The 18,422-nt window shown below is 36.8% G+C and overlaps 1 protein-coding gene across 1 annotated transcript; it reads right to left on the bottom strand.

Annotated features, from left to right (window-relative positions):
- Positions 1 to 680: 680 nt before the first annotated feature.
- On the bottom strand, positions 681 to 17,184 carry LOC109047900 (embryonic polyadenylate-binding protein-like). The gene is made up of 16 exons (XM_042731997.1): positions 17,037 to 17,184; positions 16,142 to 16,348; positions 15,731 to 15,925; positions 14,185 to 14,299; positions 13,214 to 13,353; positions 12,927 to 13,021; positions 12,721 to 12,858; positions 6,100 to 6,192; positions 5,027 to 5,296; positions 4,861 to 4,942; positions 4,609 to 4,728; positions 4,204 to 4,343; positions 1,506 to 1,608; positions 1,133 to 1,263; positions 972 to 1,049; positions 681 to 862 (listed from the first exon to the last, which is right to left on the bottom strand). Exons 2-15 carry the CDS (start codon positions 16,332 to 16,334, stop codon positions 990 to 992), a joined length of 1,875 nt encoding a protein of 624 aa, XP_042587931.1. The 5' UTR covers positions 16,335 to 16,348; positions 17,037 to 17,184; the 3' UTR covers positions 681 to 862; positions 972 to 989.
- Between the last annotated feature and the right edge of the window lie 1,238 nt (positions 17,185 to 18,422).

The following is an 18,422-nucleotide window of genomic DNA, read 5'->3' as shown; positions in this document are numbered from 1 at the left end:
TGATAATATTTAACATTTAGGATTAATAAGGATTAGTATGAAAGCATCTTTACAAAAACAATAAACTGCCTCATATAGTGTAAAATATAAGTTTCCTCAATGCCATTGATACATATGATATAAACAATAAATCAGGTAATTGACCAAGAATAATTAAATGAAAACTACAAATTGTAAAACATTATATTGTAAATAAAAATTATATGTATTACATATATAAACCAATAATAATATCAATAATATTAATAAAAAATATCAATAAAGTGTGTTTATGTTTACATATCTGCTCTAGTAGACTTTGGAGTATCTCAAGTTAACAGCAGACCACAAGCACTCAATTTAATTCAGCAGATATTTTCTATGCATACAACTGAAATTGTTAAATTGTATTCATGCAAAACCATGATAAAACCTTGATATTCAGCACAAAACAATTAACCATACATTATACAATTAAAAGCTTTCTATGCTGGATTGTATATTTCAGGAAACTAAACAATTTAATACACATTTATTAACTTTTATTTTAATAAAAGCTCTGTAAAGTCCTTGCAAATGTGTACCTGTCACAAACTTAAAATCACTGTAATAAAAAGACACTCAAAAAACTCTTTTTGCATGTCCATTAAGACAGGATCATTTTTATTGCACACAGAGAAATTTCAAAAAATATTTTTTAGCCTTTTTTTTGTCATTTTACTTTTTTTTTTTTTAATAAACAAAATCAGAACAAACTTAACACTGTGGAGAGCAAAAGGACATTTGCAGTGTGTGAATCATGCATTAAATAGCATAACTCTGAAGTGCGGTTTTCTTTTCCCCGTTCTCTGGAACAACTCTCACAGTCCTTCAGTGTGCATGCCTGCAAAAATTAAATGAAGTTGGTCAACATTTGTGTGTGACGATTGCATTTACTATTAATTGGCATTGTACACGATTTATATTAAGATAGAAGAATGCAAGCAGATTACCTGTCTTACAGAACTCCATTACTTTGCAGACACTTCCTTGGCTTGATGAGCCTGAAGCACAGCTACAGCCTCTTCAACCTACACAGTACAGAAAAGCACAATGATCAAACAAAATCTGGTCTTAGACTGATTGTTGGGTACATGTTTTTGAGCCGGTGAACCTTGGAGTGCAGGGACTCTGGAGACTCGAGCATGTGCAGTAGTTCAGAGTTGTCGATCTCCAGCAGCATGCCTGTGATCTTTCCCGCAAGAGTCGGATGCAAGGCCTGGATAAGTGGATACAGCCGCTCGCCTGTATGGGATGCAACAGTTTGGTCGTTTTCATGTTATGATGTAGTACATAGATTGTGTGCTTTATTCCAAGCCTCTTGAAGCCATATGATAACTATCTGCTGCTTCACACTAAACAGACACTGTAAAGTGTCGCCACTACACCCTCTACTGAAGAGTATTATTAATTTAGCAGGTGGTATAACATGATTCAAACTGCTCACAACTTTAATTTTTAAGTGACCGAGTGTGTGCAACCCATACCCAGGAGTTGTTTCTGCTCTTTTAATGGTGCAGCCGCCAGCATGGAGGCAGTAAGGGGCTCCTGGCCTCTCACATGAACCGCCGGCTCTGTATTCTGTACTACCTAAAGAAACAGTAAAAGAAAAACTGTTATATTTCTCTATTTAAATGCTCCTAAGTGTCATCACATTGCAATGATCTTAAACTATTTCATGAAGTTGTCAGTTTTTGTTGCTTTTCTGTTGATAAAAGATTGATAAAACTAACATTTAGGATTAGTATGAAAGCAGTTAAAAAAAAACAATTTCATGCAATTAAACTAAACTATTTAAATATAACAATACTTTTAACATATAATATTTTACATTTAATATGTACATACAAATAATAATAAAATTTTCTGATTTAAAAATCACATTATAAACACATTATATGACAGTGGCTACTTAATATGCCACATGGCTACTTATCATGCAAATCTCAGGCAGCCTACTAGGCCCGCCTACTGAATTGTTCCACTATTGTGTGATTTCTTTACTTTAAGCAGCATGAGCACCTTACCACCCAACAGGTGGCCCCATTGGAGTTTTGGGGTCGCTACCATGAAGTTCAGGGTCATGGAAGGCTCCCAGGGGCCCCTGGCGGCACAGGGTGGCCACAGACAAAACCCACTAGCTTGTTGTTATGCATTGCTTATCAATAAAAGAGTCACTTCTGTCTTAAGTTTCAGTATTTTACTGCATAAGCAGATAATTAGCGAATTTGGATCTAATTCCTTAATTTAAACTTTACCTATCCTGCTAGCTTGTTGCACTTATTACAACAAATTAAGTCTTATTTGTTGTTCCATGCATTTGATCAGTCATAAGCCTGAGTTAGAGGGAGGTGTTTGCGGTTCGCTGGGTTGTTTGCGTTCTTCGGGGCATTCTAACGTGACTTCATGCATCACGGTCCTAATACAACACCGAATTCTGTATGCACCTTATTTATGCATAGTATATACACAAAAGCAGATATGCCCAGAATACAAACGAAACACGATAAATTGCACGTTACACTTTTTCCCGTAGAAAACCACTAAAAAGACAGTACTCAGTGCGGCTTAATATATTAAGAAATTAATATTGAAGCACCAGACCAGAGATATGCATAAAGTTCTTCATGGGGAGGGGCTTAAGTGTAAAACATCTATCACTGAGGAGTACTTCCAATACAGCAGTTGCTAGTAATAAGTACTCGCTTGGAAAGAGCTGCATTGAAAATAGAGCAGCTTACTCAACGAGCTCTCAAGTGCTCAGTCTGATGCTGCTCAGTCTCCATTTGGCTACTGTAAGTCGTTCAATCCGGAGATGTTTATTACGAGCACGTGGTTGTAAACCAATGAAACCATGGGAGTTTCGGGAAACTATCCCTGCGTTTCATTTGGAAGGGCTCATGCCCTAATCCCTTCAAAGGGTTTACCCTTCAGAGTGAGGGCATCAAATGTTTGAAGGGTGTAGGGGACCAAACAACTGTTTCTTGAAGTGCCCTTCTGCGTCATCAATCATCACGTGCCCATACGGAGACACCGTCATCATGCAAACAATCCGCGCAAAGGATCACGGGAGCCCGAAGCTTCCATCAGTCATACCCTTCAAAATCATTAGTTCTGAAGGGCCCTTTGAAGTGGCCAGTTTTGAGTACTTCAGTTTGGAACAACCTTTCAATATGGCAGCCATGATCATTTTCACTCCAAAGTGCCCTTCGGAAGGCAATATCCCGTTTGGAACGCACCAATTTTGTCCAGCAGCAAATTAAACGATGGCATCCGGAACATTTTGTCCTGCTACCAATGAAACCTGACACACTGACATGCCCCTAACTCGGTGCTTAAAGACAATTCTGGGTTTCCCATTCTTATTGACGACTTTGTGGTGACTGACATTCATGTGCTATCAACGTGTAAATACGATCTTTGCTACATGTCTTGAATGCACTGATTGCAGTATAGGTCATAAATCCCATCCTCTCCAAGTAAATGAATGGGATGTAAGCCTAACTCAAAAAAAAGTGTTACACTTCCTATAGATATTTCCAAAGATAGTTTCCATCATTTAGGTAGTTTTTATCAAGTTGATGCATGTTCAAGTGTTTGTTTTTACTAATAGGTTTGCTTTTAGTTATTTGATGCTATAAAAACAGGATGTGGCAACATTGTGAGCTTGTGATTAGGTTTGCAGGACTTTGATACGGCAGTTCCAGCTCATGATTACTACTGCGCAGACTCTGACTCCAAATGACATCATTAGCACAATATACTAGGGACATTTTGGCTTCAACTTTCTACAGTTAAAAGGCAAGAGAGACACAATGTCAATCTTTTTTTACAGTCTATGGTTCTAGTCCATTACACTCAATGTCATATTTCTCTTCAAACTGTCCCTAAAGTAGCTCTGGTGTTCTGACGATTTGCACAATTTGCCAAAAAAATGCTACCCATCTGATTATGCTTTAACGTCTACACCTACCCCAACCCGAAACCTACCCTTACAGTAATTATGTGTTGTTCAGTGTGAGAAAATTGACAATATTGATGTGTGCATGTGCAGTAAGCCCTGGTAGGACAATCTGATGGGTAGGATGAAGTTTCAAGACACCGGTTCGAAAGGCAAAGCTTCAAGCACCCCTCGACAACCAAGTTCAGCTCGAGTACAGAATGAAAGATAAGTGTGCATGTTACCTGGTGAACGACAGGAGCTGGAGCACTGATGACCTGCTGCACATTTCGGACACCTGCCGAGTACTTGTATTGACTGACTCCTCTGACTACAGCTCCGGCTCCTGCAGTTCTCCCACCTGCAGTCTGTGTGCCAATGTTGGCTAAGTCAAGAGAAAAACAGGTACAACAAGAGATTATTCAAATTCCAGCCAACAACAGAACATTCAGGATGACATTAACATCCGTCAACTCTATCTCATATGATTACATAGAGATACACAATGCATTAAGGCCCATTTCCCCTTCTTTAAAAATAAATAAATAAGTAATAGATCTTGTATACAAACACACCTTCAGACAAGTGTTTTTTTGCATCTTTGTGAGGACTTTCTGCTGACATTGTTAAACACACGCACAAAGCCTTACCCATTCGCTGGGTGTTGTTAACAATGTGAGGAACCTGAGTGGACGCCTGGCGGACTGTGCTGATGGTGGTGGAGGGCCTGCGGGGCACCGCTTGTCTCACAAACTGAGCTGTGAATGGAGCTAGTGCAGCCAATAACAGAAATTAACTCATCCAAATACAACACAAAAGCACACTGAGGGTTTAACCAAAAAAAAAAAAAAAAAAAAAAGTGTATTTGAATGATATTAATGAGATAATATTGGTGACTTTACCTTGAGTCCTAGGAGCTTGAGTGGTCCAGCGTGGCACAGGCCGCAGGTTTGGTACGGTGTTGTAAAAAGAGCGAACCTGATGCTAGAAATGCAGATATGTATAGAAGTTCACACAGCAGAAGTAATGCAGAATGCAATCATCATGCATATAAACCCTTCCACCCACTTGTGGCACAGAGGTCATGTAGTAGCCGGAGCTCTGCTGGTAGGTAGTGGGTATGGCAGGGCTGGGAATGGCACGAATGCTGGCTAGTCTCTGCATGTACTGATTGGTGAGGATTGCCTTTCGCTCCTCTTTTCTCTGGGCAAGAGCCACATATAGTGGTTTAGTGCTAACGATACGGCCATTCATCTCAGTCACTGCCTTGGTGGCCTCTTCGGGAGAGGAAAAACACACAAAGCCAAAGCCTCTACTGTGGCCTCCATCTGTCATCACCTATCCCAAAATACAAGCAAGACTTTATTCAATTTATCTCATCATAAAATTGCACAAACAAATGTGAGAATTTCCATTTGTGTCAATAAGAACTACCATTTTCATGCAATACATTTTTAGGCAAAACTTGCATTATTTTATTATCATTCAGATTAATCAGTATTTGTAATTTCTATTGATTTTCATTTTAGTTAAAAATAAATTAAAGTTTAAAGTGTAGTTTTTATTCACTTTAATTTCAGTCTAAGTTTGATTACATATGCATTTTAGGTTTAATTTATTATCGGTATTTTTATTTCAAGTAACTGAAGTTTATGGTTTTAGTTTAAGGTAATGATAATCGGGTGAAACAGGTTCTTCAATGAGAGGAGGGCAAAAAAGGTGAGTTGGAATTTATTAAATATGAATGGGTTGGTTGGTGAAAATTGTTACAACGTAGCTATAATGATGTCTAAAAATCTGCTAAAATAATGGCCAAATATCTATTTGAAAATGTAATTTTTCCAAGTTAATACAAAATTTCAGATTTTCCAACATTAAAATGTGACCCAAATTAATTTTATAACTGTTAAAATATATATATTTTATGATGACCCTAAAGCAGGAAAGAGAAGTGACTATACAACTGACATCACACACTCATAACTATTGTTTATAATGTCTGACTCCCGTAACTAATGTCTGATTTTAAATTATACTACTATCAAACTTGTGAATCATTTTCTATTATATTTTGTAGTTTGTTGTATTGTTAGCATTGACGTTATTTATTAAGTTGTGTATTCTGATGCACTTTACATTACCTTTGCACTGGTGATAGTTCCATAAGGAGCAAACTCTTTCCTCAGCTTCTCATCATCAATGCTGTCATCAAGATTTTTTACATAGAAGATTGACTCCCTAAAATCAAAGAAACAATGCATGCATTAAAACATATTCCTGAAAAATCAACATACAGCTGAGCATATGCAAATCCTTCTCAGATGATTAGGATGATACTGAATTTTGGCTGTGTTTGCAGATTTATACAAGTTACCATACAGGTAAGCGGAGTTGGGTATAACGCATTAAACAATAACAAGTTACTGTATTCTAATTACTTTTCCTGGTAACGCAGTAATGTAATGCATTACACTTTAAATTTAGGCCTATGTAATTTGATTACGGTTACTAATGTCAATAAAATTACATTACTTAAGTTACAAATGTACTGTTAAAAATATGAAGTAAAAAAAAAAAAAAACATGTGTTTTGTGCATCATTAAGCATCCCTTTAATAAATTATTGGAGATTGCGATCTAAAATGCAGACCAGTCCTACAACATTTAGGCCCCGTTTACACAAAGGTGTAAACGAGGTGCGAAACGTTTTGAGATTGTCCACTTTCAGAGGCAGTCGAAAACGCATTAGAACGGATTACTTTCGTGGTGAAGACGCTGTGATCGAATGCGTTCAAGCAGCCACAAGACCGCCTACTGACCTACTACACATGTAATCATTGCGAGACATACACGGACACACTTATCAGGCGGCATTTAAACTTTGACAGGCCGAAATGAAAGTGGCTGCCCTCCACATTTTTCTCTTTTGTCTCATTTTGCAAAAGTGCGAGTTTTGCTCAAGGGGCGCCCCCAAGGGGTGGCCATGGCCACCACTGTATAAACTCTGGCCACCCCTAGGATGATTTGCAGTGGGTACTATTAATTTAAATGCATAATGTAAATTCACAATATTTTAAGAATTGAAAAAAAAAAAAAAAATTGACTGCACAGGGCAAAAAGCAGCACTGATTCGATCACTTGAGAGCACCTGCACGTTTTTGGAGAGACAGGTATGTATGCCAATACTTATACCACAATAATTACTTATAGTAAAGACATGAATGTATGTTCTCAGTTAACTTTTCAGGCAATATAAAAGTTACTCAGTAAAGTTTTTACAGTGTTGAATTAGTGCTATGCGATAAAACGTTAACGAAGGTTCACTCTGCTCAGAATTCAAATGGTAGCGCAGCACGAGGCGAGCTCACTCCCACTGATGAGTCTCGGTCACGCGACCACTACAGCGCTGTGAGATCCGGTGTGAAGAACACAAATGTGATTTAAACTAGTTTAAATCCAGATTAAACAGCGCTGACAAACAGGAGAAACGTGTGCAAGGACGATATAGTCAGAAGGCTTTTCAATCTACAAATTGCCATCATTTACCACGGATTTACTGTAGTAACACTAACGTTAACTGCACCATGCATTGTGTCATAAATGTCATGTGGGATATTCATATCTAATTTTATTTGATATACATAATAAATGTATTAAAGGAGTAATAGAATATAACCATATAGCCTTACATTTTTATGTGCATTTATGTATAGGCTATACCACTGTTTTTCATATAAATACAAAATAAAAACCATATAGCCTTACATTTTTACCACGGTATTGATGTGCTATATATGTGTGGTTTTAACAAGTATATTGCGAAAAGCAAACAAAACACTTACAGAGTGCGTGCAATCCACGCATACATTACTTGATGGTCTAGACTAGTGCGCATACGCATTTATAGTGCGTTCTTTCACTGGAAATTTAGAATTATCACATTTTTCAAGATATGGGGCAGAAAATTTATAAATCTAGATAATTTATATAATTTTATATAGTTACTAACACAAGAAGAGTTACGTTTTTCTCCAAAAATCAGCATGATTACAAATGTGATATTTATTTCATACAACAGTTCAATAAACAAGGTAATATTAAGAGACTTACGGTTTAGACACCATATTGCCTGTTTTTGCGCTATTTCTAAAAAAAAATATCATTCCAAACACAGCCACTGGGTTTGCTTCTCTGAGCAACATGATAGTGTTTCATTCCTAAATGAATCAACCATTTAAATGATTTGGTTCAATCGCAATGACTCGCTTATTAACAGTGACTTGCTGCCACCTACTGGCGGTTTTAATTTCACATTTAAGGTACCTTTTCATTTTAAAAATAATTTCAAACATCAGTTTTCAATGTTTTATGTTTAAAATATCAAAACATTATTTATTCATTTGTAACTGCAGGTTAAATTATTCCATGTCCCACAGAGATCCATTAAACAGTTTGTAAAAACATCAAAATGGCAGCTTCTGTGTTTTCTCTGCATTGCAAAGATCAATTTTGTTTATACTGATTGCATTTGCTTGGTAACAGCCCAAATGCAAGAAAAAAATGGCTTAAAAGTAAAAATCAAAAATTCAGGAGTCAGCTGTCAGCAAAATTAGAAGATACCAGCACAATAACACACTCTGCAAAATATTGTCTAATTATCGTTATAGATAAAATCCCAGAAATTCCCAGAGATATCATTCTTTTGTCAATATTGCAAACCCTTAATTTATATCATTAAACTGATAACAATTAATTGTTAATTCTTTAAATTAATATAAAATGTAATACTTTTGACTCATCCATTTTCTTAAAAATGGTTTAAAGCCTGAAATGTGAAGTTCATCATTTTATGATGAACTTTGTTTTTGTGAAAACTTGTACATTAACCAGAAACAAAAGTACATATGTATAACACCTTTATTTTGGTGTGCCACCCCAAGATTTACTGTGTACTTTTCCAAAGTAATTTCAACCCCAAAATATAATTTGTCCTCAATTGCTCGGAAATATCTGAAAAAGCCCATACAAACACATGAACAAAACTGTTTTGCTCAAAATAAAAATGCTCTTCCATTGCTCGGAAATATCTGAAAAAGCCCATACAAACACATGAACAAAACTTTGTGCAGCATGTTTGCTAATAACACTACCAGCAAGTAAGTACAAGCAGACTTGTGTGATAACTTTAGCCCTCCCGCTCTGTTTTGACCAAAAGGCAACCTCTCGGTCTCGCTCTTGAAACCAACACGGAAGTGACCAACAGTAATTCATTGACTGGCTGCTAGAGGCATTCCCATAGACCTCCCATGTTAATAAAATGTCTAACTTTATACAAAAAAAAAAAAAAAAAAAAAAAAAAAGGGGAGAAACAATTACCACATGGACCAAAAAGTAGTTTTGATCTATATAGCTTTATAACTCATGGGGGGGGGTTATAACTCATTGGATTATAAGTCATCCGTTTAAATTATATTAAGCCTTCCGTTCACACCGCCAGCGATAGAGAGATATAACACAATCCAATTCATATCCAATGAATACCTGCAAACTTCCGGCAACACGAGCGACAGTGACCGTATGGACGAAGAAATGTGGGCATATTAAGCGATGCGAGTCAAGCGACAAAAGTTCAGAATTCCGCAACTTTATGCAAATAAGCAGCGAATTTCGCAAACGACAACCAATGGGAGTGAAGTCAGTGGAGAGCATGTGATTCATCTGCTGTAGTGGAGTGTTACGGGGTAACCAGGCAACCAGTAGTGAGAATGCCCAGTAGCGACCACAATTGCCAGCCACAAGCGACAAGCAGAGGAAAAAATGCTGTGTGAACGGGGCTTTAAAGATCTGCCTAATTAGGGCATAGCCACTTGACAGGTGGATTGCCGCTCTGCCCTTCAAAAGGCTGTGAGTGTGAAATTGAGGAAAAATGGCTTTAAAGATTTGTATTTGTCCAGAAAAATTAATAGGTAGGACACCGGAAATCTGCATATTAGATGTTTTTATGAAAATGATTTCAGACTTTATTTCTCGCTATTTTGAAGTTAATGTACTTTGCCTTTGCATTGCCTTTGCATATGCTCTTCAGAAACTTACAAGTGACGTCACTGACACTACGTCCATGTTTTTTACAGGCTATGGTTTTGACGCAGACAGAGGGATCCGCCCATTTACCCTCCTCTTGACAATCAGCACCACGGGGGGAAATATGGTCAGAAGTGGTCAAAAGTGGACAGAAGAGCCGATTAAAACGGCAGGTGTAAACTGGTATGTGTCTTCATTGTCCACTTGTGATCCGATCGACCTAAAACCCATCTTAATACCAAATGTAAACAGGGACTTAGACGCAATGAAAGTTTATCATATTTCAAAATGTTGCATTCGACTTCACATATTTCAGTCTGGCATTAAAGTTTGGCAAAAGTTCAACAAGTGAATATGTACAAGTTTGTCACAGTAACACTAATACAAGTAAAAATAAATGACTAATCAGAATGAGATCCTCCTCTGGATTAAGCCGCGTTGTATCGCATTCTTCTTCTGGGGTAAAATCCAGGCTTATTCCTCACAGCGTATCTTCTTCCAAAAACGAAAAGTAGCCGAGATGAACTTGAATCTTTCTTTGTTTACGGAGGTGAAGTGGACATTTACATGTTTGCGCATCTCAAGCCTGGTTTGGCGTCGATGATTAGCTTATAGCGTGCAATATGCGTGGGTGTAATCACATTATAGGTAAGCTCAGAGGGGAAAGACTGTACCCCACGTTGGTTTCACACTGATTATTTTAATCAGAATTTGTTTTCGACATGACTTAAATTTAAGAAATAAGCTTCTAGTTGACTATTTATATAGTACATTTAAAAAAGCCACAAGACTGACCAAAGTGCTTCACAAAAGAAACAGCATCATAAGAGCATTAAGAACACACAAAATAGACTAAAACAAAGAACCAAAATAAAATAAACCACAAATACAAAACATAATAGGCAGGAATATAAAACCTAATAGGCCAATGAAAACAGATGGGTTTTAAAAAGAGAGACTTAAAAATGGTCAGACTAGAGGCCATTCGGATCTCCACTGGCAAGTCATTCCAGAGGAGAGGACCAATTACAGAGAAGACACGGTCACCTCTACGCTTATGTCTGGAATGTGGAATTAAAAGAAGGTTCTGGTCACCAGATCTTAGGCTTCTCGAGGGGATGCACTGATGCAGATAGGTAGCCGGGTGCTTGATTGTGTATTGATTTAAAAACAAATAAGATTTTAAAATGTATTCTAAATTGAATAGGCAACCAATGAAGGGCCTTTAAAAGTGGAGTGGCGTGATCCCTTTTTTTCTTTTTTAAAAGAAATCTAGAGGCAGCATTTTGGACCAGTTGAAGATGGGAAATTTGAGCTTTAGAAATGCCACAGTATAAGGAGTTACAGTAATAGAGACATGATGTAATAAAAGCATGCACTGCCATCTCCTGAGTCTTATCAGTGAGGAAATGTTTTGCAAGTATACGGAGCTGATGAATACTTGACCCAATCACAGTGGAAATTTGTTTATCAAATTTTAATGAGTCATCTAAAATAACACCCAGATTCCGTACCTGTGAAGACCTAAAATGCCGATAGGGATCCCAGGTCAAAATTAAATCTTTCATATTTTCTAGGTGCCAAAAACAATTACTTCAGTTTTCTCCTCATTTAAGGATAAAAAATTTTGAGAACCAGGATTTAATCTAATCTAGACAGGATAAGAGAGCAGTTATGGCCAGTGGATCATTTTTCCTAAAAGGTAAATAGATTTGAGTATCATCGGCATAAAAGTGAAACCACACTCCATGTTTTCTAAAAATAGAACCCAGAGGTAGCAATGAAAATGGGGGGGGAGGGGCAAAATAGAGCCTTGCGGAAGGCCACAGGGAAGAGAAGCAGTGGAAGATAAAAATTCTCCTAGCCTAACCATATATTTCCTGTCAGATAAAAATGACTGGAACCACTTTAGAACTGTGCCAGAGAGAGCCACCCAAGATTTCAGTCCATTGATTAATACCAAATGGTTAATCGTGTCGAAAGCAGCTGATAAATCTAAGAAAACAAGGACCACAGAGTCACCCACATCAGTGGCTAAAAAGATGTAGTTTAACACCCTCAAAAGAGCAGATTCAGTACTGTGGGCAGCCTTAAAACCTCAGATTATTTACAGCAAGGAAAGATTGAAGTTGGAAAAAAACACAATCTTTTCCAAAAACTTGGAGATAAATGGTACAACAGAGATAGGGCGATAATTTTTTTAAAACTGACAGATCAAGTGAAGGCTTCTTGAGGAGAGGTGTGAGAGTAGCCACTTTCAGATGAGCAGGAACCATTTAAAAAGGCCACTAGACCCGTTCGTGACAATAGACACTTCCAGCTTTCTTTAGATACATCTCATGTCATTTTTGTTTATTTTAGTGACTTGTTTAAGGAAGATGTTTGCGGAGACTGAGAATGCAGAAAGCACACCCTATTAGTTTTGTTCATATTGCAAGTGTATACAAGTAATACTTATGTAATTTTTCAGTTAATATTAAAATTAATGAAAGAAGATTAACTTTGTAGTTTATTTTTTAGGCTTGATAACTTGAAAGTAATGTAATTAGTAATCTGATTACTGATTACTGCATTTAAAAAGTAATGTAATCAAATTACACTTTTAAAGAAGTAACTAGTAATTTGTAGTGGATTACTTTGAGTAACTTACCCAAAACTGCAGGTAAGCATGTGCACATGTACCTGGTATCGTTGTATGCGCTCCTGCTTTATTTGCTCAAACTTGCGCTTGAGTTCTCCCTGCCTCTCCAGTCTTTTCTGAGCTCTGCCCACATAAAGGACTCTGCCATCCAGCTCTTTGCCATTCATTTCAGTTACTGCCTACCACAGAGAGAAAAGACTTCAGTCTTCATATCTACTCACACATACTGCACAATTTGTTTTCTTACCCTCCTGGCATCTCCGTGGTTTTCAAAGTTGACAAATCCAAAGCCACGAGAGTGTCCCCTTTCATCCGTCATCACACACACGCTAAGGGTCTTACCTGTGAACCAGAGCCAGCTTTAAAAGAAGCAGAATCAAAAATCCTAGTGAAAAGTGCTTGCTGATGAATTATAGATCTTAAGTCAAAGTTTAAACCCCCCTGCTGATACTTTTAGTGCATTTGCATATTTAACACTATATTTCCAATGAATGTCTTTATAGAAAAAAAACATTCCTATTTGAAACTGCTTACCAAATTCAGAGAAGATGCCGTTCAGTTTCTCACTGTCAATATCTTCACCGAAGTTCTTAATATACACATTGGTGAACTCCATGGCTTTAGCTCCCAACTCTGCCTCACGCTCCTTACGAGACTTAAAATGCCCTACAAAACTGCAAATGGCAATTAAAGTTTATTTACTTTTGTGCATAGCAATACTGAGATTGAATTATTGCAGACAGTACATCGAAAGAAACTTGCAAGAAAAAGCAGATACAAAATACTCAAATATAAAAACATTCAAAACATATTCAATACTATACCAAATAATAATAAAAGCTAAAAATATACACACAAATACATATACATCTGTCCATAAATATACAAATAGGAATGGTAGAACTAAAATAACATTTTGTCCTTGCTTTCAATCATGTCAAATTACTTCGCTTCCGAAGAAGTGGACCCAGTTTTTTCACCCTTGGTTGGTGGAAAAAGATCATGGAGAGGATGAGGAAGCAGTGGTAAGCCAAATTAGAAAACACTATGAATGTCAATTCAAAAAATTATATAAAGGTGTATTCATTATTTTATTTTTTTTAATATAGAAAAACAAAGATTGCCTGCGAGGACAAAACACAAAGCACAAATAATAAATAAAATACACCTTTGACCTTTTTTTTGACTCAAAGGCCCATTGTTACCCAACAAAATGTTTGATATATCCAATACACAAAGATATTTGTGGCACTCCTGTTTTAATGAGGGCAAAGCAGCTCGTTAGTTTTTGTTGATAGGCCTAATAATTAAGTCATTTTATACAATTACAATTAATTTCATAATTCCAGAAGTTCTGTGTTACAGAACTGTATGTTCTTTAATAAAAACAATAGTTACTGAGGGGAAATAAAAAGATTCAGTTGACATCTTGATTTTGTGTGTTTGCTGAGAGCCCTAGTTTTTCCCTTGCTCCCTGGTTGAGAACCACTGGTGTCAGTACTTACACTTTGCGATCGTTCAGAAGCATGCCGTTCATGGTCTCAATGGCTCTGTTGGCTGCTTCTTGAGTCTCAAAGTGCACAAACCCATAACCTTTTGAGCCATTCTCATCGCAAACCAAAAATAATTAAATCAACTTGCAGATAAACAGGGGTTCCCAAACTTTTAAGCCCGCGACCCCCATGATAAATGCGCTGCTGCCCCGCGACCCCCCCCCCCACACACACACCTCAACAACCCCTTTTTTTGGAGCCTCCACACGCCTTTAACTTTAGCAAACAGCGGGATACGTTGTGTTGCTGCGCGTGATGTACGTACGTAACTTGATTGTCATTGACGCTGACGTAATCTCGTAATGTCTGGGACAAAATTACAATTTGAATTAAAATATATATATATATATTATATATATATATATATATATATATATATATATATATATATATATATATATAATATTTTTTTATTTGTATCAGACTTTTCTGCAAACACCATTTAACAAGTATTGAATTAACCCTTTCACACGTAAGTGTAAAATATTTCTGGCTGACCCCCCAGCGTGAGTTTTTCCAAGGCGATCGTTATTTAGATGTGTCACTTTATGGTTTCCATGGTGACGCGTCATTGGTTGTCACGTGACACACCGCAGAAGAAACAACAGAGCTGAATGAATGATGATCTGCTTTTATGTCATTTTTCCTTTTTTATTCAAAATATTCACAAATTTGTTAGATATGGCATGAAATAGCTGATATTCTGATTTTCAAATATATGCAAGTGGAAGTGTTTTGTTGTTTAAACACCTTTATAACGATCGCGTTAGTTGAGCTGTATGCGCGACGGCATCTTAGTTTGTGCCGCAGACGCAGTTCAGAGAATCGGATCTGTTGGATTTACAACACGTGAATTCATCCACTTCTCCCGAAATACATAAAAGTAAGTGGATGGTGAACTGGGAGAATAATAGAGTAAACTTTAAAGTTACTTACACAATGTGTATCTGATATGCATAAAACGTGTCTAATTATAATGGAAAGGATTATTATTGCCTCTTCCTTGGACATCAGTGTGTATTTTACAAACTCTAAATGTATTGTTTTTTTAGTACTTATATGTCTGAAACCTAAAATAAACATTATGTGGTTGAAAACACTTAAAAGTTCTGATGACAGCTCTGAGTCTGAGCGCGCCTGTCTCTGGCTCAGCGCCAGCCAACGCGCGAGAGCACATTTGAATTTCACGTCATGCACTGACCGGTGTGATCGTACACTCCAGGGACCAGCCTAGACTGATCATACCGGTGTGATCGTACGTGCGAAAGGGTTAAATTAACTGCAACAAAAATATATCATCTCGCGACCCCTGCGCCGGGGTCCCTCGACCCCCCGGGGGGTCGCGACCCCCACTTTGGGAACCACTGGTCTATATGAAGACGACACCACTCCCATAAAGCATATAGTTACATTGTTTGTAAATTATTTCAATCAACTTGCAGATAAAGCTGCCTTTAATAATCATTAAAAAAAAAACACAGTAATGAAAAAGCATGTACCTTACATGACAAGATGTTTCCAAAGGCAGAAAAGGTGTCATAGAGAGCCTTGTTGTCAATAGACTCATCCATGTTCTTGATGAAGATGTTTCCCACACCAGACTTTCTCAGACCTGGATCTCGCTGTGACCACATGATCCTGATTGGACGACCCTTGATGACTTCATAGTTCATTGTGTCAAGGGCACATTCCGCTTTAATGTGGAGAAAAGTGAGATTTACCATTTAGAGAAGTGCTTGAATCACTAAAAGTGCTGACTAGTTTGAGTAATTCATTATTATTAAAATGCATTTCATATGAAATACACTAAATTCAAATCACGGTTCTTGTTTCCGAAATTCCAGAACCGAGCTGGAATTAAAGAGCATTCTCAATTCAATTCGCAACACCCTAGTAAGAGTGTGCTCACCATCAGCAGGCTGCTGGAAATTGATGTAAGCATATCCGAGGGATCTCCGTGTAATGACATCACGGCACACACGGATGGACATGATCTGACCAGCAGGAGAAAACTTCTGGTACAGCATGGCCTCAGTGATATCAGGATGAAGGTCACCTACATAAAGAGAGGCTAACGGGTATGCTGGTCCACTGCTATTCATCCTTCAGACGCAGTCTGCAAAAGAGCACCTTATGATCAGAGAAACTTGATAAGAAGAAAAAAAGTTATTCTTTTGTCCACACCATCAAGGCTCTTTTAAATTAACAAATATGGTAACACTTTAAATAACAATGAGGAAATCACTTGTTACATTTTTCCTAATTGATAAAAGTACAACTGTTAGTTGTTAGTTCAGGTCCATTAAATGAAATGAACTGATACATCTTTTGATTTTAGCCTAATAATGTATTAGTAAATGTTGAAATGAATACTACGATAACTAAATACTTTGGAAGTATTTTTCATTGTTGTTTCTTGTTAACTAATGTAGTTCACCATGTTAATCTTACTGTGAAATGTTGAGGGGGGAATGTAAGATTGGTAGCAGCACAAGTAGGCCTACACAGATTCCTGTAGCTGATTGAAGGCTATGGGAATGCCCTCGACCTCACTAGGATTACTTTTCAGTTCAATTAACTTAAATTTATTAAAACGCGAAAAAGAACAAACATGATTTGATGCTCCGTGTTGAGTTTCACTTGGGTTATTTATATAGGCCTATATGAAAAGACCATATCTGTGAATCCTTATCGGGCACTCGCCAGCAACTGTGGCTGATGGCCAAAAAGTAAAAATAGCTACCTTAAAAGTGCATTTATTAACACAAGAACCCCTCTGAGTAAACAATGTTAGTTACAGTTACCTGGTGTAATGTGGAGCACATAAGCATATCCTTCAGTGTGGCTGCAAGCGGGCTCCACCCCGTTGGGACTGTTTTTGTGCGACTTTAATTATTACCGAGGAACACCTGTCATTTGTAACGCGCTCCACTGTGTATCAATTAAAATCTATCTGTGAGAAGAACTGCCTTTCCGCGTTGTTCCGCGAAAGAAAATAGTTCCTTCATGTGCACTCCCACTGTCCATTGATTATTAAAGATTACTAGCTATGTACGGTAAAACTTCAAATTCGGCGAACGAGGATGATGTTACTGTGCTATACGTTCAATATCGCAACATCAATATACAGTCAAAATTTGAAGTGAATCAAAACCTTTCATCAAAGTTGTCCTAAAACCGTTTTTGATCCACTTCAGATGTTGAATGCTATATTTAGCGCCGTCTAACTTAAAAAAGAAAAAAGTTCTTCACCTAAGGCAATGGTGAAGTGGTATCAGGATTACCACTTCCTTGTTTTTAAGAATTTGTGGTCCGCTATGAATAAATATGTAATTCCTAATAAAGTCAAAGAAACTCACTTTAAAATAATAAACAGATACATGTAATGATTCTTTTAGTACTAGCCTAAGTTTAAAGAAGGGTTTTCGCCATTATGCAGTTTCTGTAAAGAAGAAAATACACTTTGGTTTCTTTTTGAGTTATTTTATAAGTTTGTCACAATAACTGATGTAATGGTCTTGTTTATGGATTGTGATACTAGTTTATTGGAAATGGATAATATAATTAAACTTCTTATTCTATTAGGAAAATATCATATACATAAAGCAAAATGTATATCGACTGTACCAAATGGTTGACTATTTTCCACTGATCTGAAGATTTTTTACGACTCTCTAACTTCAATAGAGAATAATCGAAAAGCTCTAAAGACATCTAAACTGCTGAAAATGATACTTAATGTATTAGAAACATGATTGATATGTGATACAGGATGCAGAATTTCGATCTTATTGTTTTACAGATTCCAATGTCTCTGTATTCCCCTTTTTTGTTATCTCAATAAATAAAAAAAATGATAAAATATATTTATATATATATATATATATATATATATATATATATATATATATATATATATATATATATATATATATATATATAAAATTAGCGCCGTCTTTCGGTTTTTGGACTTTCTGATCATCTTTCCATGCATTTCATAAATCCTGTAAACTGCCCATTTCTCTCGTCTCGATCACTGGTTGTCTTCTAAATTTGAAGCCTAGAGGTGAAAAGGTGTAATGCTGGGGGAAAATGCAGGCTTCATGCAGCAGTAGCATCATATTGACAATATTCAAAACACATCCTTTAAATAAGTGTAGGTAACAAAATAAATAATAATACATATAAAC

The sequence above is a fragment of the Cyprinus carpio genome, chromosome A3 (genome assembly GCF_018340385.1).
Source record: "Cyprinus carpio isolate SPL01 chromosome A3, ASM1834038v1, whole genome shotgun sequence".
NCBI classification, from domain to species: Eukaryota; Metazoa; Chordata; class Actinopteri; order Cypriniformes; family Cyprinidae; genus Cyprinus; species Cyprinus carpio.
Note: the sequence above shows the minus strand (reverse complement) of the source record. Positions and strands in the feature narration are given on the sequence as shown.

Coding starts and splice junctions, on each gene's coding strand:
- LOC109047900 (XM_042731997.1), bottom strand. CDS start 16,334: ATGAATAGCAGTGGACCAGCATACCCGTTAGCCTCTCTTTATGTAGGT. Junction 13,022..13,213: donor CGGCATCTTCTCTGAATTTG/GTAAGCAGTTTC, acceptor TCTGGTTCACAG/GTAAGACCCTTAGCGTGTGT. Junction 6,193..12,720: donor AGCGCATACAACGATACCAG/GTACATGTGCAC, acceptor GATTTTAGGGAG/TCAATCTTCTATGTAAAAAA.